We start from the raw sequence: 25,265 nt of genomic DNA, 5'->3' as shown, positions 1-25,265 counted from the left end.
AATCTTCCAAAAATCAATGTGGAAGAATCAGAAAACCTAAACAGACTAATTACACCAAATGAGATCAAAACAGTTATCAAAAAACTCCCAACAAAGCAAAGTCCGGGGCCTGATGGCTTCACAACTGAATTCTATCAAATATTCAAAGAAGAACTAACTCCTATCCTTCTCAAACTATTTCAAAAAATCAAGTGGAAGGAAGACTTCCAAGCTTTTTTTATGAGGCGAGCATAATTCTGATTCCAAAATCAGGCAAAGACAACACAAAGAAAGAAAATTATAGGCCAATATCTCTGATGAATATAGATGATAAAATCCTCAACAAAATATTAGCAAACCGGATCCAAAAATATATGAAAAAAATCATACACCATGATCAAGTGGGATTTATTCTGGGGAGGCAAGGCTGGTACAATATTCGTAAATCAATCAATGTGATTCATCACATAAACAAAAGGAAGGAGAAAAACCACATGATAATTTCAATAGATGCAGAAAAAGCATTTGATAAAATCCAGCACCCATTCATGATCAAATCTCTCAGTAAAGTGGGAATACAGGGAACATACCTCAACATGATAAAAGCCATCTATGAGAAACCCACGGCCAACATCATACTCAATGGGCAAAAATTAAAAGCAATCTCCTTAAAATCAGGAACAAGGCAGGGGTGCCCCTTTCACTATTCTTATTCTACATAGTTATGGAAGTCCTGGCCACAGCAATCAGACAAAAAGAAGAAATAAAAGGCATTCAAGTTGGAAAAGAAGAAGTAAAACTATCATTATTTGCAGATGATATGGTATTGTATATAGAAAACCCTAAAGTCTCAGTCAAAAAACTACTGGACCTGATAAATGAATTCAGCAAAGTGGCAGGATATAATCAATACTCAGAAATCAGAGGAATTTTTTTACGCCAATAATGAATAGTCAGAAAGAGAAATTAAGGAAACAATCCCCTTCACTATTACAACCAAAAAAATAAAAGTACCTAGGAGTAAACTTAACCAAGGAGACTAAAGACTTGTACTCAGAAAATTACAAAGCATTGATAAAGAAATCAAGGAAGATACAAACAAGTAGAAGCATATACCATGCTCATGGTTAGGAAGAATAAACATCATTAAAATGTCTATATTACCCAAAGCAATCTATAAATTCAATGCAATACCAATTAAAATACCAATGACATACTTCAAAGATATAGATCACATATTACAAAAATTTATTTGGAACCAAAAAAGAACACGAATAGCCTCAGCAATCTTAAAAAAGAAGAATAAAGTGGGAGGTATCACACTTCCTGATATCAAGTTATACTACAAGGCCATTGTACACAAAACAGCCTGGTACTGGCATAAAAATAGGCATACAGATCAATGGAACAGAATAGAGAACCCAGAAATAAACCTACAGCTCTATGGACAACTGATATTTGACAAAGGAGGTAAGGAAATACAATGGAGTAAAGACAGCCTCTTTAACAAATGGTGTTAGGAAAATTGGACAGCTACCTGCAAAAACTGAAACTAGATCACCGGCTTACACCACTCACAAAAATCAACTCAAAATGGATAAAAGACTTAAATGTAGGCCGTGAAACCATAAGCATCTTAGAAGAAAACATAGACAGTAAGCTCTCCGATATCTCTCGGAGAGCAATATATTTGCTGATTTATCTCCATGGGGAAGTGAAATAAAAGACAGGATAAACAAATGGGACTATATCAAACTAAAAAGCTTCTGCACAGCTAAAGACAATAAGAACAGAATAAAAAGACAAACTACACAATGGGAGAATATATTTGACATTGCATCTGATAAGGGGTTAATAACCAAAATTTATAAAGAACTTGTAAAACTTAATACCAGGAAGACAAAATATCCAATCCAAAAATGGGCAAAGGAAATGAATAGACACTTCTCCAAAGAGGACATACAGATGGCCAATAGGCATATGAAAAAATGCTCAAGATCACTAATCATTAAAGAAATGCAAATTAAAACCACAGTGAGATATCACCTCACACCAACCAGAATGGCGCTCATCAACAAAACAACAGAGAATAAGTGCTGGCGAGGATGTGGAGAAAAGGGGACCCTCCTGCACTACTGGTGGGAATGCAGACTGGTGCAGCCACTGTGGAAAACAGTATGGAGATTCCTCAAAAAATTGAAAATCGAACTGTCTTTTGACCCAGCTATCCCACTTTTAGGAATATACCCCAAGAACACCATAGAACGGCTCCAAAAGGAGAAATGCACCCCCATGTTTGTGGCAGCATTGTTCACAATAGCGAAGATCTGGAAACAACCCAAGTGTCCGTCAGAGGACAAGTGGATTAAAAAGCTTTGGTACATATATACTATGGAATACTACTCAGCCATAAGAAATGATGACATTGGATCATTTACAATAACATGGATGGACCTTGATAACATTATACGGAGTGAAATAAGTAAATCAGAAAAAACTAAGAACTATATGAATCCATACATAGATGGGACATAAAAATGAGACGCAGAGACATGAACAAGAATGTGATGGCAACGGGGGTGGAGGGTGAGGGGAGGGGGGAGGGGGCGAGGAAGGAGAGAGGGAGTGGGGGAGAGGAGGGGCACAAAGAAAACCAGATAGAAGGTGACAGAAGACAATTTGACTTTGGGTGAGGGGTATACAGCACAATCAAAAGTCAAAATAATCTGGAGATGTTTTCTCTCAAAATATGTACCCTGATTTATCAATGTCACTGCATTAAATTAAAAAAAAAAAAGTACCAAGTCTTTTGTTGAGATAGCATGATCTGACATACCAATGTTTTAATTAATAAAAATGTATTATTTAATATTAATAACCTGATCTTTATTACATGTACAGTGCCTAACAGTCTTTTAAATCAGTTTTAGGAGAGTTGTATCAACATCACTATTTCCATACCTACGATACTTATATTATCCAGTAAATGGTAAAAACAAACAATAGAAAACCTTGCAGGATAGATACATAAGCTGGTAAGATGCAAATTCCTGCCTACCATTTTACTTTACAGCTGACAGTAAGTTAATGTCATTACCTGTGATCAAAGCAAAAGAACAACCTGTCTATGTAGTAAATATATGCCAACCATGCCACAGTGGGGTGTGGGAGAAGGGGATGGTATGGATACTTTACACCGTTCTAAATTATTTGAAACTTTTCTAGCAAGCATGTACTATGCTTATATTCTGTAAAAAATGATTTCAACAACAACAACAAAATAACTGCTACACATTTGCTAAACAAGTCCCTCCAGAATTCCTTCTCCTGTTACTCTTATTCTTTGCAGGACCACCTTGATCCACACTTGAGAAATGGATATCTTATTTTTAAATAGAATATTCTACTGTTTATAAAACATATTAAATGAAGGCCCTAGCCTGTTGGTCCAATGGTAGAGTGTCAGTCTGGTGTGTGGATTCAATTCCTGGGTTCAATTCCCAGCCAGGGCACACAGGAGAATCACCCATCTGCTTCTCCACCCCTACCTTTGCTTTTCTCTCTATTTTTCTCTCTCTCTTCCTCTCCCCTTCTGCAGTTATGGCTCGAATGGAGCAAGTTTGCCCCATGCTCTGAGGATGGCTCCATGACCTCCACCTCAGGTGCTAAAAAAAAATGGCTCCAGTTGCAACAAAACAAGGGCCCCAGATGGGCAGAGCATCGTCCCCTAGTGGGCTTGCCAGGTGGATCCTTGTCCAGGAACATAGTCTGTCTCTGCCTCCCCTCCTGTCACTAAATAAAAAATAAATAAAAATACATATTAAGTGATTATTTTGAAAGTAATTCTTTTTTTTTCCAATTAGAGTTTACATTCATTGTTATTTTGTATTAATTTCAGGTGTACAGCACCATGGTTGGACAGTCATATATTTTACAAAGTGTTCTTCCTCCATGATATTTCCAGTGCCTGCCAGACACCATACATAGTTCTAATAACTTTAAGGAAAAACTGGGTTAAATTATATTTTTTCAATTTAGATCACATCTTCATGCCTTGGCACAAATAGCACGGGACTCAGAGCCCAGAGATGTAAGGAGAACAGCTCTGAACTAACTAGCAGTGTGACCATAGTTAGCCACCCTAACACCCCATCGGTATCCAATGGCAGTGGTTTAGTTTAGAGGTCAGGCTTTAGTTTCTAACCAGCCTGGGTTCAAGTCCTAGTGCCATCACTTTCTGTCCTATTATAATAGAAAAGATGTTTCACCCAGACCAACACCAAGTAGGCTCAAAATGCCCTTGTCAAACACTAGACACACCCAAGAATCTCCACAGCTATAAGAACTGAACAACTTGAAATTTAATTTTTAAGCCAAAAATTAAAATGTGACAAAACCTTGAGACATCCACTGAAAAGAATGTCCAGATTGAGTTCTCCTATCACCGGTCTACTCACATAAGTACTTTATTTAGCCAGCATCACTGTTCAGATCATTTGATGGGTGGTGGCTGTTCACTCACACAGAGACATTTGAGAAAGTAACAAATCCATTTTGATATTTTTTTTTAATAAAACAGAAAATGCTTTTTATTTTGTAGTAATACCTTACAAATATGAACCAGGACATAACAGTCTAAAATAGCACTATAAAATACTGTCAAAGTGAATAACATGAATGTAATCCTAGTTATCATATATCATTAACCTAGAAAATATATGTTGGTTTACAAAATGAGGCTGAGTATAGGAGCACTATGAATAGCACTAGTAAATAACATAATAAAGTATTCTTAATTTTACTTCTTATGTTTCCTTTTAAAAAAATTTTATTGAATTTATTGGGGTGACATTGGTTAATACAACTATATAGGTTTCAGGTGTACAGTATAATGCATCACCTGTATATTGCATTGTGTGTTCTTGTTTCAACATTCCATCTGTAAATTATGAAATTATTATACACCTGTCCTTGTATGAGTCAAGCTTTAAACCAAATGACATTTTTCTGTTCCCTCTCAAAGATGAACGGAGCGTCTCTAGAACAACATGTTTCCATATATCATTTCAGGAACAAAACTGCACGGACACCAACCTGCCGTTGCCCAAGCAAACCTACACAAACTATGACTGGCTTTCTTCCCATTGGTAAGCAAGTCATACTGTGGCTGTAAAAATGTTCCTGTTTATTTATTGATTTATTTATTATTTTTTGTATTTTTCTTTAGTTGGAAACGGGGAGGCAGTCAGACATGTGCCTGACCGGGATCCACCCGGCACGCCCACCAGGGGGCGATGCTCTGCCCATCTGGGGCGTTGTTCTGTTGCACCCAGAGCCATTCTAGCGCCTGAGGCAGAGGCCACAGAGCCATCCTCAGCACCCGGGCCAACTTTGCTCCAATGGAGCCTTGGATGCGGGAGGGGAAGAGAGAGACAGAGAGGAAGGAGAGGGGGAGGGGTGGAGAAGCAGATAGGCTCTTCTCCTGTGTGCCCTGGCCGGGAATCGAACTCGGGACTCCCGCACACCAGGCCAATGCTCTACCACTGAGCCAACCGGCCAGGGCCTATTTATTTATTTTTTTACAATGAGTATTCAACCTCACGTGAAAATCATGTTTTGGGTATCAGATTTAAAACCAACACAAATACTTCTGAAGGACCCTTAGAAAATTTGTTAGCTCTAGAATCTGTTAGAAGTATCTGTGCCTGTGTTTTTTTTAAATGCCAGATTCTTTTATGTGATTTATAATAACTATTAAAAATGACGCTTTCAGCTATAAACATTTATGCAGAAAAGAAATTGTCCTTAATGGGACAATGCATGATATACACTAACTAAATATACTCCTTCAGTTTTCTAATGAATATATAGTACACTGCAATGGGGATAAAGGCCAGGCTTTGAAGTAAGGTTTTCTTTTATCATTATGGGTGTTAGTTTTTAATTCCTTATAATTGAAATAACGTGCTTTAAAAAGAAATTTTGTGTTATAAGAACTCTGTACTGATGAACCTTGAAGATCTGTGTACTCATGTTAGTGAACCAGTTTTCCCCTTTGTTCGCAACACTTTGTATTTTACTTTTATTTAAAATGTATTTATCTTAAATGTAAGGTAAAAAGACAGACTAATTACGCTGCTTTCCCACTGATATCATCATTAGGAAAGTATTCCTCCACTGCTATGCAGCAGGCTAAGGTACTCCCTGCAGGCTTCCTGCCCCATTCAGTGCAAAGCCCGCCTTTCTGTGAAATGCACACAGGTTCAATCCGCCTGCAACCAGCACCTTCACTTCAGCAAAGAAAGCATCAATTGAAGATGAAAAAACAGTTCTGCTTTGGAAGTGCATTGCCTCTGAGCCCTCAGACTGCAAGGAGGACTCAAGGCAAACCTTTCCCTACCATCCAGCTATCATTTCCTAGTCCTTTGAAGGGAAGCACTAGAGAAGTCCCCTCCTTATTACTAACCTAGTGACTTCCATTGCCTTCAGTGGTTCTGTCTGCTACTCTACCACCCTGCTGAATGATCAAGGTTGGAACTCAACTACTATCTCTTCCTGCCTAGGAACATTACCTTGGAGAGCTGCACCTTCCTTGCTGAGGCCCCAACCCTTACAAACCTGTGTCTTAAAATGGGTAATCTGTAATTGGTAAAAAGCCATTGCCAAATAAAATCACACACTTTATATCACAAGGCTGAGCTCTGGGTTTCAGTTAATTACATTTAAATATCAGTGAGTAAGATGAATCAATAGGATCAGCTTTGGTGACATTTTTGTAAAAATAAATGTTTTCAGAAGATTATCTAGGAGTTTTGTTGGTCTAAGTTCAAACTAATGCCTTACAAATGAGAAATATTACTTCACCATTTCCATTCTCACCACAAAGAGTCCATAAGTTCCCTACTTTTCTTTTTTTTTTCAGAGACAGAGAGAGGGATAGAAAGGAACAGACAGGAACAAAGAGATGAGAAGCATCAATCATTAGTTTTTCGTTGCGCATTGCGACACCTTAGTTGTTCACTGATTGCTTTCCCATATGTGCCTTGACTGTGGGCCTTCAGTAGACCGAGTGACCCCTTGCTCGAGCCAGTGACCTTGGGTCCAAGCTGGTGAGCCTTGCTCAAACCAGAAGAGCCCGCGCTCAATCTGGCGAGCTCAGGGTCTCGAACCTGGGTCCTCCGCATCCCAGTCCGACGCTCTATCCACTGCGCCACTGCCTGATCAGGCCCCTACTTTTCTTGAATAAGAAAAAATTCAACTACTTACTAAAAGGAATTAAAAAAAACAAAACAGTAACAGCCACTGCCATTTCCTAATCTAATTGTTAGCTTTTAGTGTATAACTTAAATGGTTTTACTCATGTTGTTTTATTCTACAGAACTGCAAAGTTAATTGGGGAAAAGTATTAGTTCCTTAAATGAAATTTATATATTTTATAATCATTTTAAGTAATATTTGAGCTTACTAAAAGGAGGTAAGTATTCCATTTATTTTCTTTCTAAAAAATAAGAAAAAAATGTTTTAAACTAAATGCTAAAGTTTTCTTTTTTTCTTTTTCTTTTTTTGTATTTTTCTTAAGTTGGAAACCGGGAAGCAGTCAGACAGACTCCCGCATGCACCTGACCGGGATCCACCCGACATGCCCACCAGGAGGCGATGCTCTGCCCATCTGGGGCGTCGCTCTGCCGCAACCAGATCCATTCTAGCGCCTGAGGCAGAGGCCACAGAGCCATCCTCAGCGCCCAGGCCAACTTTGCTCCAATGGAGCCTTGGCTGCGGGATGGGAAGAGAGAGACAGAGAGGAAGGAGAGGGGGAGGGGTGGAGAAGCAGATGGGCGCTTCTCCTGTGTGCCCTGGCCGCAAATCGAACCCGGGACTCCCGCACACCAGACCGACGCTCTGCCACTGAGCTAACCGGCCAGGGCATAAAGGTTAAAGTTTTCAATAATATAGTTTCACTTCCTCTCTAAGATCTTCATATATGTTTCCCTTAAGTTCTCCATTGCACTTACTGCAAATATTACTAATAAGGTGAATTAATACTGTTAAACAAAACTAATTGCTAAGTTAATTTACAAATAGCAGTACTTTTGGAAAATTAAGAAATAGCTTTCATAAAATTCCTCATTTTAAAAAATAATTGATTCTAATTCCTGGAGATATATGTTTGAACCCTGTGTTTTGGCTTTTGGTCAAACGACTGACTACCTAGAAAGCAACACTGGGCTAACCTCTAGGGGTCTCACTGCAAATGACAACAGGAGGAAGAGTTCACTGTGGAATCAATAACACATATTCATGCTACTTAACTGCAAAATATTAACAATGGTATTTTTCTTTTTCTTTGTAAAATATAGAGAATTCCTGACTCTGCTATTGAACTAGAGTTGGTTTTTCTCTAGAATTATTTTTAATTCAATCAACCTCCTTATTAAAATCTAAAACATTTTTGCTAACACTCATGACTAAAAAACAATTCATAGCTGAACAAATAAAACTTACCACTTGGAGAATGTCTTCATCTTTTGGCATAACACTAAGTTCTAATGTTGTATCACTGAAATTGAATACATACAAATACTGTTTTAGGAAGGTGAGAATGTACAAGAAAAATACAAAGGAAAAATAGTAAACTCAGAAGCTATTTCTTAAATTGCATAAGAGTTTTAAGTTCTAGTTTATAAAAATCTTTACTTTTCATATTCAAATCATTAAAGTGAAAATAAAATAAAGTCATATCTATATAATTACATATTATAATACATATAATATATAACTTATATAATTTATGTATATTATAATATATAGTTATGATATAGTATACTAATTATGTATGAAAGAGATCACCCTACCATGTTTCAGCTATTCATTAACAATCAAGACTTCTTTATAATTTAAAACATAATTTCATTTAGAAACAATGTATATTACTTATTTAAATAGTCCTAGAACAAAATTTATCAGTATATAATTTATTATTTTACTTCAAGTAATAGAACAAATCACATTTTTAGCACATATTCTACCAAGTTAAAAGTCTGTTTAACATAAAAATAATCAAAGAGCCCTCCCATTTAACTATTCAATATTTAAGCAATATTAAGCATTCTCATTTTGAAATATTCCCTTTTGGCCTCAGAGGTGAAGGAAATCAGAGTTCATCACAACTTATTTTTTACAAACTATATAGCATTTCAACTACTATACTGTTTTTGCTTTCTTCTCTAGGGTTTTTAATTTTAGAGCTTTATCAGGACACTGAAAGTCTCTCTTTATTTTGGTACTGAAGTTCCTGTTCAAAGTTAGTTTCTCTACATTAGAAAGGGTGCTGTGAGCAGAACTGCATTAGATGTAAGGCAAGGATAGTGGTGCTGCGTTCCCATTAAGCGCTTCAATATCTAACCTAACAATATCAGAAAGAATTTTCCCCAATACAATCGAGGGATTTAAAAAAACATTCAAACAAACAAACAAACAACAAAAACAAAATGTATTAAGTTATTGGTGTCTCTTTTTGATAGATGTGAACTCTTATTTGAGAGGATTCATAAATGCCAAGAGAGTAGAAAACCAAGAAGAACTACAGCTTCAAATAAATGTAACTAGTAAAATATGTAGGTACTTATATTTCAATATTTAGAGTTGGTAGATAATACATATTGATATTTAGATAAATTCTTCTGCAATGACACATTTTTTACATTAATACACAGTAGAATTTCAATGGCTTAGTGTTTCATTATTCATTTGCTACTAACTGCAGACAAAAGAAACACAATTTAAAAAAAATAATAAGATCATGAAAAAAGGTATTACTCTAGTTTTTAAATCACTATATTGGTTGAAAAATTAAGAATGTCATTTCATCTGAAAGATGAATTGCCCCAATAGCAAAAATAATAATAATGTGAATGAAGAAACAAAGATAAGTTATGGTCAGTTGGAAAATACTACTTTTAACAAATACACAAAGTCCTCAAATTACAGGCTAACAAAATATACTGGTATATTTACAATAATCTAAATTATTCTAAAGAACAGAAATTTGGGGTGGATCTTCCTACAGCCTCTGGAGAAACTTTAAATGTTTTATCAGTCCCTAAGCCTCCTCGACACTTTAAGTACAATTAGTATCACTGTAAGAAACAGGCTGAATCCAACACTGCAGACTAGATTTAAGATTTGCTCTTTCTAAGAATCTTATTATATATTAAAACAGTAAGAATACTCTGAGATTAATAAATCATGATCATATTATCTAATTGTAAGAATGACAACATATCAGTACATTTGTGTAAATAACAGATTATGACATGAACTGCTTTAGACATAGAGGAGCTTGATATACATCTCCATAAAATAAAAAAACTTCAATTTAATCACAGACTGGTAGATATGAATAATATAAGGCAATATATAATTCAAAGGTTACTATATCTGAATCTGGGAAGAACCTCTTCAACAGTGATGATCTAGAAACTGGACCTCAGATTTATGCCTATTCCCGACAGAAATTCAATATGGTAACCTCTTTAGCTTTCAGTTTCCTTATCAGTAATTAAAAAAAAATTTCTAGGTATGTGGTAGACAGAGAATAGGACTAAATTTTCTTTCAGGCCCAAAAGATAGTCACTCTACAAATATTTACTTACTTTTAAAACTCAAAATTCTATCCTTGTAGGCAGACAAATAAAAGAGAATTTCTTGCTGTCATGGTTAAAACAAATCAATAAATATGAACCAAGAATATTATTTAATAACCTACTTAAAAATAAGTTATCTTAGTAAGAGGTTTTAAAATAAATTATGTACACATTTATTTATATATTATAAACAAATGAACATTTGTAACTTCAAATAAAAGTGGGAAACTCACAGAAAATCTCAAGTGTGTACCTCTTAGACTCTAAAGAATTTTAATCACAAATTTGTCAAATTTGTCAAAGCAAAGCTACCGGCCAAGTTCCCCTCAGAAGTTTCTCCCTGGGAATGCTCAAGTGTGTGTTCTCCACATCACACCTATTCCCTACAGAAGTACAATGTTGTATCGAATCTACTTGCTCTGTTGAATTATAAAACCCAACATTGGCCAAAATGAATCATATTTCAAGAGTCTTACCTGTTTTGAATTAAAGCAATTACTTGGGAATAGGTCTTTCCAATAACACTTTCTCCATTGACTTTAATAATTCGGTCACCTTCAAAGAACAGTAAAAAAGTCACATGAGCGAACTGCTAAAGAAGTCACTTCTGAAATATGTCTTAAATAACATTTATTTTTTTAATGTATCCTTGTTCATAGTTTTTAAAGGTATTTCCCATAAAAATTAATCTGAATTTTAATATATCCAGCTTCTTATGCAATATATCCATGTTTTAAACAATAGTTCAGTCAATATGAATTTAGATACCTCAAAAGGTATGGTCACTAAGTGATCACAGCTCTACTGTACTATTTAGGCCCATCAGCTATTTTCTGAGTTGTACTTTTCCTGTTTATCTTCTCATTTATGATAGACAAACACTGTTTATTAGAATTAAAAAGTTGATTGTGTTAGTACTTCAGTGTCCTCTAAGTCTAGTCCAGTGGATTTTCTTGTAGTCTCTCTGTTTCCTGAGTTTATTATTAGTACTGTATTACAGAACTTAAATACAAGTACAAATATGATTTTGATTTTATACACATTAACTTTTCAACATTTTAATGGGGAAATAGACATTTGGATTACTCAAAAAAAAGAGTAGAAAGGAAACAATGGGAAGAGAAAGGATAGGTACAAGAGGAAGAGAAGAAAATGCCTTGTGTGTGTATCAGAATATCTGCATTTCATATTGTCAACCTTGGGAGGCTTAGGATGTGATACATGATACATTCTAGGAAATGGAATCCCGCATGTAAATTGACATGCACATTATACACATTAATGATATTAAAATTAAGCTTACTTTAAGTATGATGAAAAAGATAATTAAGGCAGGTAATAAAGGTAGATAACAGTGCATCCTAATAAATCTTAGCAATGATACTCACTACTGATATTTGATAACCTGTAGCTGAAAAGACAATGTATTTGTTGCTAAAAAGACATTTTATTCAAAAGGCAATAAAAGATAGTTTTTCAGTAATATTCATTTTAAATTATTTTACGTTTAATAATAGGAGAAAATAACTATTTTAGAGTGTGCACTAATCTAAATGAAATCTCTACTTAGCTTTTATTAAAATTACAAATCACAAAGTATTTTAGAACAAAGAGCTATCAGACTATACAGCCACTAGTACCTAAAAGATGAGGCTAGGCTTGCATTGCATTAGAGATTTAAGCTACTGTTTGTGGTACAAACTGATTCAGATCAGGTACTTTCAGAACTTGGAGATCCAAGATGATTTCAATGATGTCCATCAACAAATATCTTTCTCGCCAGACCAGGCGGTGGCGCAGTGGATAGAGCGTCGGACTAGGATGCCAAGGACCCAGGTTCGAGACCCCGAGGTTGCCAGCTTGAGCACGGGCTCATCTGGTTTGAGCAAAGCTCACTAGCTTGGCCCCAAGGTCGCTGGCTCGAGCAATGGGTTACTCGGTCTGCTGAAGGCCCATGGTCAAGGCATATATGAGAAAGCAATCAATGAACAACTAAGGTGTCGCAATGCGCAACAAAAAACTAATGATTGATGTTTCTCATCTCTCCGTTCCTGTCTGTCTGTCCCTGTCTATCCCTCTCTCTGTCTCTATAAAAAACAAAAACAAAAAAAACAAATATCTTCCTATTTTGTAATCATTTGTCAAATGGAATGTGTGCCAACTAGGCTCTTTGAAAGGACCTCCAAGAGTCCATTCTCTAGCTGACAACCTAACCTGCCCACAACTTATAATCTGTATTAAGGTATTTCTTCAAACCCATCCATTTGGGTAACAAGAGTCATAACCAATTAGGTCTCAAAATATAGCAATAATAGATGTGAAGAGAAAGGAAGAAACATACAAAAGGACAGCTAAGCAAAAATATGAAGATGAAATATAGAAGAAAAAATGAAGTAAAAAGCAATGGAAAGGCCTTATCTAAAGAAGAAATATCAGCACCTGTGCACAACCCAGCTTCATAAGCAGGGCCCCCTTCTTTAACCTGTTTAACAAATATGGTGTCCATTGGCTCCAAGCGGTTTCTCTGTTTTCCTGTGGGAAACAAAAAGCCCAAGGCATAATTTTACTTTACAATATTTTATTAAAATACCAAAATGTAAAATGACATTTAACTGAAATAATAAAGTAAAGATTTTGAATGAAGTATTAAACATATACCCTGCATTTGGATGCTGCAATCATAAGTTAGGGGTTTTCATTAATTCAAACATTTATTATGTTTCTTCCATAAGACAACAACAGTAATGGTTTCCATTTACTAGGTACATTCTGTACGTAAATTACTACACTAAATATTGCACATAGCTGAGAGGTAATGTCCACAGCAAGTGTTACTTATTGCCACTGTATAAATAGAGAAGACCGAGGCTCAGAGACATTAAGTAAATTCTCCAAGGTCACCTAGTTAGATTACAAAGGTAGTATTCACTCTACCACTTTTTAACACTGCATTGTGCTAAGCTTTAAGTTATAACAATGAGTAAGACACAGTCCTTCCCTTTTGGGGATTTTGGTAGGAGAGACATAAAAACAAATGGCACTACAGTATGGAAAACATATAGCCCCAACAGTGAGGAACATATGATCAACTAGGTAAGTCAAGCATTTTACAAACTGCTGTCCACAAACCATATGCCATCACATCTAAAGTGATCGCTAAAAACCAATGTTTCAGGGCCCATCAGAAATCTGCTGTGCCAACATGTTTTCTAGATGCTCCGTACACACACTAACATTTAAGAATAGCAAACAGTCTCAGTAAAATAGAAGCCAAGGAAAATTTACAGATAAGAGAACATTTTGGCCAAATGATAGGCATTGTGGTAAGTACTGTGGGGGTACAAAAAGTTAGTGGTTTTTGAAGAGTGGTCCCCAGACCAGCAGCATTAGTTTTACCAGGCACTGAGTTAGAAATGCAAGTTTGTGGACCCCACCCAGGTCTACTGAGTCAGAAGCTCTGAGGTGGCTGTGAAGCACACTCCAGTGTAAGAACCCCAGCCCTGACCTTAAAGAAGAATGTAACAGATACATGCATGGAATAATAGAATCATACTTGTCAAAGAGCAATGCTGGGCAGAAAATGATTATGTATCAAATATAAAGAATTCATAAAAGTTGCCACATGAAGCTGAATTTTTATCATAGTGTATCACAAAGATGGCTCAAAAGAAGTTTACCAGTAAAGGAATATTGGAGGGGGGGGGGGGGCAGAGCGACATGAAAAGAGAGAGATGAGAAGCATCCTCTCATAGTTATATCACTTTAGTTGTTCACTGATTGCTTCTCATATACATGCCTGACCAGGAGGCTTAAACCAGCAACCTTGGGGGCTCAAATCAGCAACCTTGGACTCAAGGCAGTGACCATGGGGTCATGTCCATGATCCCACACTCCAGCTAGAGAGCCTGCACTCAAGCGGGATGAGCCCGTGCTCGAGAGCTGAAAACCTCGCGGTTTTGAACCTGGGTCCTCAGCATCCCAGATCCACACTCTACTCACTGCACCACCATTGATCAGGCAAGGAATATTGATCAATAGCTCCCCTTACATATTTACTCTGAAAGAATCCTTCTAATTAGTGAATGGCTAACTCAACTACTAAAAAAGCAACAGGCTTTAGTGCAAATTGCTTGTTTTAGGAGCCAGTAAACGGGGAATCAAATCCCGGCTTTGGCACTTGATAGTCCAGCTGCAATTAAGTAAACTTTTTTTTACTTAAAGAAATTATTAGTTTTTCTTCTATAATTATTCTGTTTTTTAACTCCTCAAGGATTTCCCTGACGACTAAATGAGACAGCATGTGAATGCATTCGGCATAGTACGTAACTGGAGTAAGTCCTCACTGCATGTATATTCCTACTCTTCCTTGCTTAGTCCTTAAAGGATGAATGCCATGTTTTTATGTTCTCAAGAATGAATATTTTGATGAGTTATAAAAACACACTTGCAAAATACTGTGAATCTACATTAAATACATATTGAATAGCTTCCTAAAGAAACTTTATACAGCCTTCTCTCTATGACAGGAAAATATTGTGAATCTTTTTTGTCAGTTCTGAGTAGCTATGACAGCTGTGACAGACATCCATGACTGCTTTCTCCATAAGGTTTAGGAGGAAAAGAGAACTAATATCAATTAAATCCCTACTACATAGAAGAATGTCCTAATTCTTGAAGTACTTCAGGACTAATTAGATCTGCATCTTAATTTTTAATTTTCAAATGGTTTGGGGAAAAAAAATAAAACAAGATACCCACACACCCAGACACACACATGGATAAAGCAAACACAGTAATGTGGTAATTGGTGAATCAAGATGGAGACCATTTGTTTGCTATACTTTGAAATGTTTTCTTTAAAGAGCTGTGGGAATTTCTCTGTTATACACCAGGCTTTACTTCCCTTCCTAGAAGTTATCGCTCACTACCTACCTTACCATATTTCCCCATGTATAAGACGCTCAGATGTATAAGACGCTCAGATGTATAAGACACACCTTAATGTTGGGGCCCGAAATTTGAAAAAAAAATGTATTACATAAAGTTATTGAACTCAAGTTTTAGTCATCATCAAATTCATACAACTCATCCGCATGAAAAAGCAGAAAATGCAAGTAAAAAAATCTACAACTACTGTATATATAAGACCCACCCAGATTTTAGACCCCAAATTTATTGGAAAATGATGTGTCTTATACATGGGGGAATACAGTACATTTTTATTTACTGACACGTTAGTGGTTGTCTCTCCCACTAAAATGAAGAGCAGGGATTTTGTCACGTTTCCTGATATCCATGACACCTACCATACACCTGACACAGAGCAGGCATTCCATAAGTAATTATTCACAATTGTTTAAGATGGGCTTTATGATCCGAGTATCACCACGGTACTGAGGGTGAAACAGACTGACTAATTGAAGAGAGAGAGAGAGCAAGGATTTGAACCCAGGCTGGAATCCAAACATGGGGCTCCCTGCTGCTTCCAAAGGCACTGAACTACTTATTCATTTCTCAAGCTTTACTGAATACAATAGACAGTTCACTTACCATTAATCCGAAAGGATGCAAATACTTAACCGTATTTCCCCATGTATAAGGTGCTCCCATGTATAAGACGCACCTTAATTTGGGGGCCCAAAATTTGAAAAAATAAATGTAGTACATAAAGTTATCGAACTCAAGTTTTAGTCATCATAAAATTCATACAACTCATCACTGTCAAAAAAGCAGGAAATGCAAGTAAAAAATATACAACCACTTATAAGATGCACCCAGTTTTTAGACCCCAAGTTTTCTGGGGAAAAGGTGCATCTTATACATGGGGAAATATGGTAATTCCAATCAAACTGGTAATCAGGCTAGGTCTCTGTGGCCAACTTAATCTGTACAACAGCTGGCATTAGGAAAACTATCTATTTTCTCTTGACTAAAGATTTGAGGGGTAAGTGTTCTATCAAGTCATTGCTTTCATGAAAAGATTTTTTTTTTTTTTTGGAGAGAGAGAGAGAGAGAGAGAGAAGCATCAACTCGTAGTTGCAACACTTCAGTTGTACACTGAGCTTCTTACCAGGGCTGAGTCAGTGTCCTTTGGGCTCAAGCTGGCGAGCTTTGGGATCATATGAACAAATCCCCCACTGAAGCCAGCGACACCATACTGACAAGCCTGCACTTAGAACCAGCGACCTCAGGATTCTGAACTTGCAACCGCAGCATTCTGGGTCAACACTTTATTCACAGCCCCATCACTGATCAGGCATGAAAAGATTTATATAATAAAAGAGAAGAAAAATTTTTCTTATTACTGTCTACTCTGTGGTCTACTCTGTCCCAAAGGTGGTAATACAATAATTATATTTAGAAATATAAAATGTCAGTGACCATTAATAAAATTCTACAAAATAATAAAAAGTTGGGCTGAGTAGCAATGTAGTGACTTTTGAAAATTTTGGTAGTTCTATTTTCAGTTTTTTGAGGAACCACCATACTTTCTTCCATAATGGTTGTACTACTTTACATTCCCACCAACAGTGTATGAGGGTTCCTTTTTCTCCACAGCCTCTCCAACATTTGCTATTACCTGTCTTGTTAATAATAGCTAATCTAACAGGTGTGAGGTGGTATCTCATTGCCGTTTTGATTTGCATTTCTCTAATAACTAAAGAAGATGAGCATCTTTTCATATATCTGTTGGCCATTTGTACTTCCTCCTGGGAGAAGTGTCTGTTCATGTCCTCTTCCCATTTTTTATGACCCAGCAATCCCTCTACTGGGTATATACCCCAAAAACTCAGAAACATTGATACGTAAAGACACATGCAGCCCATGTTTACTGCAGCATTGTTCACAGTGGCCAGGACATGGAAACAATCAAAAAGCCTGTCAATAGACGACTGGATAAAGAAGATGTGGCACATATACACTATGGAATACTACTCAGCCATAAGAAATGATGACATCGGATCATTTACAGCAAAATGGTGGGATCTTGATAACATTATACGAAGTGAAATAAGTAAATCAGAAAAAAACAGGAACTGCATTATTCCATACGTAGGTGGGACATAAAAGTGAAACTAAGAGACATTGATAAGAGTGTGGTGGTTACGGGGGGAGGGGGGAAAGGGAGAGGGAAAGGGGGAGGGGGAGGGGCACAAAGAAAACTAGATAGAAGGTGACAGAGGACAATCTGACTTTGGGTGATGGGTATGCAACATAATTGAAAGACGAGATAACCTGGACTTGTTGATCTTTGAATATATGTAACCTGATTTATTGATGTCGCCCCATTAAAAAAATAAAATTATAATTAAAAAAAAAAAAAAGAAAATTTTGGTAGAAAATTTCACTTATACAGAATAGATGGTAGTCCAAAATAATTTAGTTTTAATTTCTATAAAGGAAATACTAATTTTGCAATGACTGATTGTATTTAAAAAATGGCACTTTGCCACTGACAAATCTCTCAATACGCTATGCCTGGAAACACCTGAGTACAGTAAAAACACATGGAATAGACTGAAAAAATAGGCCAGTCCTGTAGCAAGTCCTGTTATCTCTGCTGAGAGTTATACCTTTGATTCTTGCTTCTGGGCTTTCCTTTCTGGACTTGTTCCAAACTTCTGACTGGCCATTACCACCTAAGTATTACCCAACCAACTCCTTCTGGACAACAGAAAAACTTCCATAGAGATCCCTCAATTACAGGCAGCTTCACTAAGAAATACGCTTCTCTTCCAAGTCTATATTCTTTGATGGCAAGCCTTGAGTGAACACTTGGCTCAGTAATTTGAACAGTGACTTCTTTTTAACATTTGCTGTCTGCACTTCTGCTGAACAGGAAATCAGTGGTATCAAATATAAATTGTGTGTTTTTCTATCTCTTCATTTTCTGTAAGCCGGTTCTAAATATGCAAAACTAAAAGCCTGATCCCAAACTCCGGCAGTCCCCCATGAAAAGGACTCCATGCTTCTCTGCATGGTCACACAGCCAAGTCACAGGGCTCCCCTGGCAGTTCTCAGGAAAAGCCTCCTTTAAGTCACTCTTAGAAGTTTTCCATTTTCTGGGAACACATAGGACATGTTAACTGCCTTATCCATGTGTCATTTCCTTGATCTTATCAAAAGAAAAGGAAAATGCTTCACTTTACAGCCACATGTCATTAAAGCTTTCTATATTTGAGAAAAGGAAGTAAAAACACAATGATCTTAAACAAGGACAAGAATGGCTAACCTGACCAAGTACTGAAAAGTCTCATTTTATGCTATTTAATGTATAATTAGGGAAAACTTAAACTTTAGACAAAAAAAGTATACAAGAATTTACCAGAAGTTGAATATTAGACTTTGAAATCAGAAAGCACACCATACTTTTACATTATAAGTATAATCTGTTGGAGAAAAAAATAACTTGAGTAAAAATAATAATATATAGGTAGTAGCTGCCATCCAAATGCTGGGTGGATGCCCAGGTGGAACACGATGTTTAGTCTCCTCACCAAGCCTAACGCAGCAGCAGGTGAGAGGGTGGGCCCTATGACCAGACTCCGTGGTTTAAAATCTCAGCTCTACCATTATTTTCCAAGTAGGATTTCCAGATTCCGTAATATCTGGTACATGTTTGGATTAAAAATTATTAGTTGTCTATCAGAAATTCAAATTTAATTGGGCCTCCTGTATTTTATTGGACAATCCTATCTCCAAGTGGTTTTAGACAAATGATTTATTCCTACCTCCCAAGCTTGCTATATTAAAATAATCCATTAAAATGCTTACATAATGTCAAATACAAGTAGATATTTAATAAATGTTCCATACTATGCTAGTCTGGTGATGAGCCTCAGAAGGCTTACGTGCAGATGGGGGACACTCAGGGTCAGGGACTCATCACATGGCAAGTGCCTGATACATACTGGCTGCAGGGGTGTACAACCTCCACTGTCATATTATGCGGAAGCCCCGGAAGATAGACCAAAGAAAGAACGCTAAAGAACAGAAGGTAGGACAGTCAGACTGTACTGAAAGCATCCCAGTAGCTGGCAGGCCCTCCGCCCACCCTCAAAGGGGTGGGGTCTAAAGCCAGGCGATTCATCTCTAGGCCCTGGATTTTGTCAGTCTGAAAGATGCTTTAAGCCACTAAAACCCTCATCTTTGAAGAGTGCTGAAATCAAAATCACCTGCAACATTAATTTCAAAATTAGAATATTTAGTATACAAAACAAACAGAGGAAAGCAAATAGATTATTTTGTGAAGTAACAAATTTGAGTTATGCCAATGATACAAAGGGAGCTGTAATGAAGAGCTACAAAAAATAGACAAGAATGGGTGAGAGAATCCCACAGTTCTGAGGACAAAAGAGAACAGACTGGGAAAATATATCCTTTACACAAGGAAAGTTACCCAGATTTTAAGCAGACGTAAAGCAATAGGAAATAACGGCTATCACTGAGATAAAGCTTTTTTCTCTTCTCTCTCTGAATTTTCAAACATGCTATTAAAATTTTTTAATGGAAACAAATTTTATCTGCTTGTATTACGACAAGTATTTTTTCAAAGTATTCTACTCATTCACTTCTTTGTTGTAAAAAATAACTCTTATCTCTCTAAAGAAAGGTGGCTGAAATTAAACTGTGCTTCAATACAAAAGTTATAAATTAGCCCTGAAAAAAGTTGAGACTCTCCACCTAAGTGGAAAGCTGAAGAGGTACATCACATAATAGAATAGTAGAGCTCCAAGTATTAATTATTTAAAGAAAATCGATTAAATAGCCCACTGAAATAAATATCTGTTTTCAGACCAAAAATAATTAAAACTGTAATGGCCTGCCTTAATTTAGGGAAGTTTTCAGCTATGATATGATTGAACAATGTCTCTATCCCTTGTTCTTTCTCTTCTTCTTCAGGAACCCCTATGATGCTAATGTTATTTTTCTTCATGTTGTCACAGAGCTCTCTTAAGAGTTTCCTCAGACTTTTTGAGTCCCTTTTCTTTTTTCTGCTCTGGTGTGCCTTCATTTATCTTGTCCTCTAACTTGCTGATTCGATTCTCAGCTTTTAATTCCTTCCATTGTGTTCTTTATTTCTGATATTGTATTAGTCATTTCTGACTAATTCTTTTTTATTATTTCAATGTCCTTTTTTGTATTTGCTATCTCTTTATTTAGGTGTTCGTAATGACCATCTATTGTTGTTCTAATATCTTTGAGCATCCTAACTATCGTTATTTTAAACTCTGCATCTGGTAATTTGGTTATATCTGACTCATTCAGATCCTTTTCTGGGGATTTCTCTTGATTCATTTGTGTTGCATTTCTCTGCCTTCTTATTTTGTCTGTGTAAAAGAAGGTTTTGGCCACTGGAGTCTACTGGGTGTGGCCTCTGTGTTCCCCAGGTGTGGTCTGTCTGCAGGCCCGCCATCCCCTCTGCTGCTGCTGCCTAGGGCGTTGGGTATGGGCATTGCCAGTGTCAGCCCACTGGGGCTGTTGCTGTGGTTTCCGCCTCTCCTTCATGGGAGGGGCTGTGATCACATGCTTGGATGTACAAGCCTCGGTGGCCTCGGCCTTTGCCCTGCCCCCGCGGGTGTGGTTATGCGCCGGGCCTGGCTGCAAGCCTTGGCCCTGAGGGCAGGGGTGAGCACTTTTGCTCAGCTCTGGGTCTCTGCCTGATTCCAGGCTTTTGTCCCACCCCAGCAGGAGGAGTCCCTCGCGGGAGGGCTGTAAGCCTTGGCTGCATGAATGTGGGGAGGCTGCGTATCTTTGCTCAGTCGCGGGACTCTGCCTGTTCTGAGCTTTCGCTCCAATCCCACAGGAGGAGCTGGCTCGTGGATCAGGCTGCAATCCTCGGTTCCGCAGGCTGGGCGAGACTGCGCTCCTGCGCTCTTGCTCAAGGGTGGGTCTCCGCCCCTTCCGGGGCTCCTGCCCTTCCCCCTCAGGCTGCACTGCAGCTGGCCTGCAGCTGGGCTTGATCACTTTTGCATGTCCCCTCCACCCCAGCCCGGCAAGACTGAGCTCACACCTGGGCCTCAGTGGTGGCCAGCCGGCTTCCCACTGCCCACCCTTGGGTGAGCCCTCAGCTGTGTGGGTGGGGGCGCTGCAGTTCAGACCCTAACACTCACTACTGTAGTCCCGAAAGCTCCCTCCTTCTAAGCGACTCTGCTCTAACTAACGGGGAAGAGCTTGTTTGGCTGGTGTCCTGCTTCCCCTTGTTGCTATTGCTGTTTCCAGGGGAAACATTCACTTCAGATTTGGGGAGTGACTCAGCCCAGGGGTTAGGGTGGCTGTCCCTCGAAGTGTTTCTCCCTGTGCCTCCTAGATTACACTCTCTTCCCGCTGCTCCAGTCCTCTCCTCTCTCCTGTCCCTGAAACCCTGGGTGGGTGGCTGTGAAAGAAGTTTTCTGCGCAATCCCTTTAAGAAGAATCCTGGGTCTGAGAAATCTGTCTCTTTTTCACAAAGAGTGTCCTGACCTGTTTCCAGCTAAATACTGTCCATATGCCTCTTCTAGGCTGTGGGGCTGCAGGCTGGGGCTTTGTTCCTGGGACTCAGGACCCTCTCCTCTCTGCTAAACTCACTTCCCGCCACATGATCCTCTCCCGGCTGCAGTTCACTACCAGGAGCTGGGCAGCCCTCTCCATGTTTCTGCTTTTCCTACCAGTCTCAGTGTGGCTTTTTCGGTGTTCCTTGGTTGAAGAGTCCTCTTAGTTTAGTTCACAGCTGGTTTTTCCAGATGACAGTTCTTACAAGTAAGTTGTAATCCACTTTGGTTCTGGGAGGTGGAAGTTGGCACATCCGCCTACTCCACTGCCATCTTGTCCTCCCTTTTTTTATTGTTGACAACAGGCTTCCAATTTTTATTCTGGGGGTTGTGTTTGCCGATGACATACAGAATTATCTAAAGAGCCTAATAGAGATGCATTGCCTAACATAAAAATAATCCCTGTGCATTATATGAAAAATACATCTTGTCTGATAAATAATTAAGCATTCAATTTAAGAATTCAATTTAAGAAGTTAGGTACTCTTTTCCTTTGGTAATGGGCAGAAACACCAAGAAGATACAGGTGCTCCCCAAATTTCCACTAAAGGGGCTCTCACTTCTGGGGTGATAGCTAGTACTTTAAATCTCCCATGTCTCCAATCTGAAGATCTAACAATGATCAATAGCTTCAGACCTAAAATTCAAATAACCTCTGGACACTGTCAGTAGAATGTCACCTGTCAGGTCTCAGTCATATTACAGTATATCTATTAAAAGCAAAGACATACTGTTTACTCAATCTGATTTTCAAGTGATACAAAATACAACAAAATCAAATAAATTCTGTTAAATACTTAAAAGCAGACCATTATCTTAATCATGATAAACATTCTTTCAATTCCTTTCCATCCACTGTATCTTTTGCTCCATAAGACACACCTGACCCTAAAATGCATCTAGGGGTTTAAAGAGGAAAATAAGAAAAAAATATTCTCAACCAAATGGTTTGTTAAAACGCCTGACCAGGTGGTGGCGCAGTGGATAGAGCGTCGGACTGGGATGCGGAGGACCCAGGTTTGAGACCCCAAGGTCGCCAGCATGAGCACGGGCTCATCTGATTTGAGCAAAGCTCACCAGCTTTGCTGAGCTGGCTTGAGCAAGGGGTTACTCAGTCTGCTGAAGGCCCGCGGTCAAGCACGTATGAGAAAGCAATCAATGAACAACTAAGGTGTCACAATGAAAAACTGATGATTGATGCTTCTCATCTCTCTCCGTTCCTGTCTGTCTTTCCCTATCTATCCCTTTCTCTGACTTTCTCTCTGTCTCTGTAAAAAAAAAACCAGAAAAACCACCAAAAAAACAAATGGTGTGTTAAAATATTTAATAAAATATACCACAATAATATTTCAATAATGTAAACTCAACAGCAGTATTAATAACCATTAGCACTGTTATTAACAAATGAGAAGAGACCTGGCCTGTGGTGGCGCAGTGGATAAAGCGTCAACCTGGAAATGCTGAGGTTGCCGGTTCAAAACCCTGGGTTTGCCTGGTCAAGGCACATATGGGAGTTGATGCTTCCTGCTCCTCCCTCCCCCCCCCCCTCACTCTCTCTCCTGTCTAAAAATTAATAAAAGTAAAAAAAAAAATTAAAAAAACAAACAAAAAACAAATGAGAAGAGACTTTAATGTCCAAATACTCTTCTAGTTGTCCAGGAACCCCAGGAACTTGTCATCGCTCATGTCCGAATTCGAGAAGCTCAGTTGCTCACAATCTCTGGTACCAGTTTCTTCACTATTTTCATATATGATACCATCTTCAGTGCCATCTAAGGCATTGCTAATGCCACATTTTTTGAATGACCATACCAGGGTTTCATTCTTCACTGACTGCCATGATGTTTTCACCCATTCACAAACTTGGGTGATAGTGGGCCTCTTCATTCTCCAGTTGGTGTCAGATCATGCTTATCATTTGTTTCACTCTTCTCGCATAAAGACTATAAACGGTTTGTTGATGGAAATGTCGAGAGGTTGCAACTGGCTGGTACGACCCCCAGGAATTAGTTAGATGAGTCTTCACCTCTTTAAAGTGTTTTTTGTGGTTTCGCTAATATGTGCTCTAAACTGGGCAGATATTTTTCAAAAGCCCTCTAGGATGTCTGTACCAAACTTCTTAAATCCACACTCTCAATCCATTTTCGTCCATCCATCCTTTCTCATGACCCCCCCTGCTGCTGTGCTAGGGAAAGTCCAGTTATTTTTTACTATAATGGCACTACACAGGTAAACTACCTGGATTACAGCTGGAATAAACTGATGGAAATGAGCAGCACAGCCTGCTCCGTCTGCCGCTGCTTTGCCTGTGCTCGCAGTGGCTTCTCAGCTCATTGCACATGTCTCACACCCTTGGCCCCTCCCCTATCTGCCACCCAATGAAATGCTATTAGCCTGGCAAGAGTGACTTTAGCACTTCACGCAGAGCTCCAGCAGCTGCAGTGCAGCCCTCCACCGCTGCAGCAGGCCTCTCACGTCTGCCCTCATGATGCCAGATGAATGCACCCACACACTGTCGCTGCCTTCCCTCCTGTGCTGTATGCACCTGTGGAAACCGGAACCAGGAGATCACTCAGCAAATGCCAGAGTTCTGCATGCCACCATGGCGGGTATGATTACACTCCTGCTGGCACTTATTCTACATCTGTTTACCAGTGCAGCGCCCTGCAGCAGCTAAAAAAATGAGCATTCCTCCATAAGACGCACAGGCATTTCCCCCTCTACTTTTGGGGGGGAAAAAGTGTGTCTTATGGAGCAAAAAATAAGGTAAATTTTTTCCTTTACTCTTTACTCTGGGAAATGCCCAACACAAAAGTAGAGAAAACAGCAGATTAAACTCCTATGAACATAACTTAAATACCGTATTTTTTGCTCCATAAGACACACTCCCCCCCCCCCCCCCCCCCCGCCAAAGTAGAGGGAAAAATGCCCGTGCATCTTATGGAGCAAAAAATACGGTATTTTATTAAATATTTTAACACACCATTTGGTTCAGGATATTTTCTTTCTTATTTTCCTCCTTAATACATTAGATGTGTCTTATGGTCAGGTGTGTCTTATACATAGAGCGAAAAATATGGTAATTGTGAAAAATCTATCCATTTGTTTCATT

The 25,265-nt window shown here is 38.3% G+C and overlaps 1 protein-coding gene across 9 annotated transcripts in view; it reads right to left on the bottom strand.

Annotated features, from left to right (window-relative positions):
- Window positions 1-25,265, bottom strand: part of ARHGAP21 (Rho GTPase activating protein 21) — a 187,917-nt gene that overhangs the window by 58,902 nt on the left and 103,750 nt on the right. For all 9 annotated transcript variants that reach the window (XM_066232789.1, XM_066232796.1, XM_066232798.1 and 6 more), the window contains exons 5-7: window positions 13,062-13,154; window positions 11,099-11,177; window positions 8,482-8,536 (exon numbers count right to left, since the gene is read on the bottom strand). In XM_066232789.1, coding sequence (XP_066088886.1) covers window positions 8,482-8,536; window positions 11,099-11,177; window positions 13,062-13,154 — 227 coding nt within the window. The remainder of the gene's footprint in view (window positions 1-8,481; window positions 8,537-11,098; window positions 11,178-13,061; window positions 13,155-25,265) is intronic.

This window comes from Saccopteryx bilineata, chromosome 5 (assembly GCF_036850765.1).
Source record: "Saccopteryx bilineata isolate mSacBil1 chromosome 5, mSacBil1_pri_phased_curated, whole genome shotgun sequence".
NCBI classification, from domain to species: Eukaryota; Metazoa; Chordata; class Mammalia; order Chiroptera; family Emballonuridae; genus Saccopteryx; species Saccopteryx bilineata.
The sequence above is the reverse complement of the archived record's forward strand: the minus strand, read 5'-3'. Positions and strand labels throughout refer to the sequence as shown.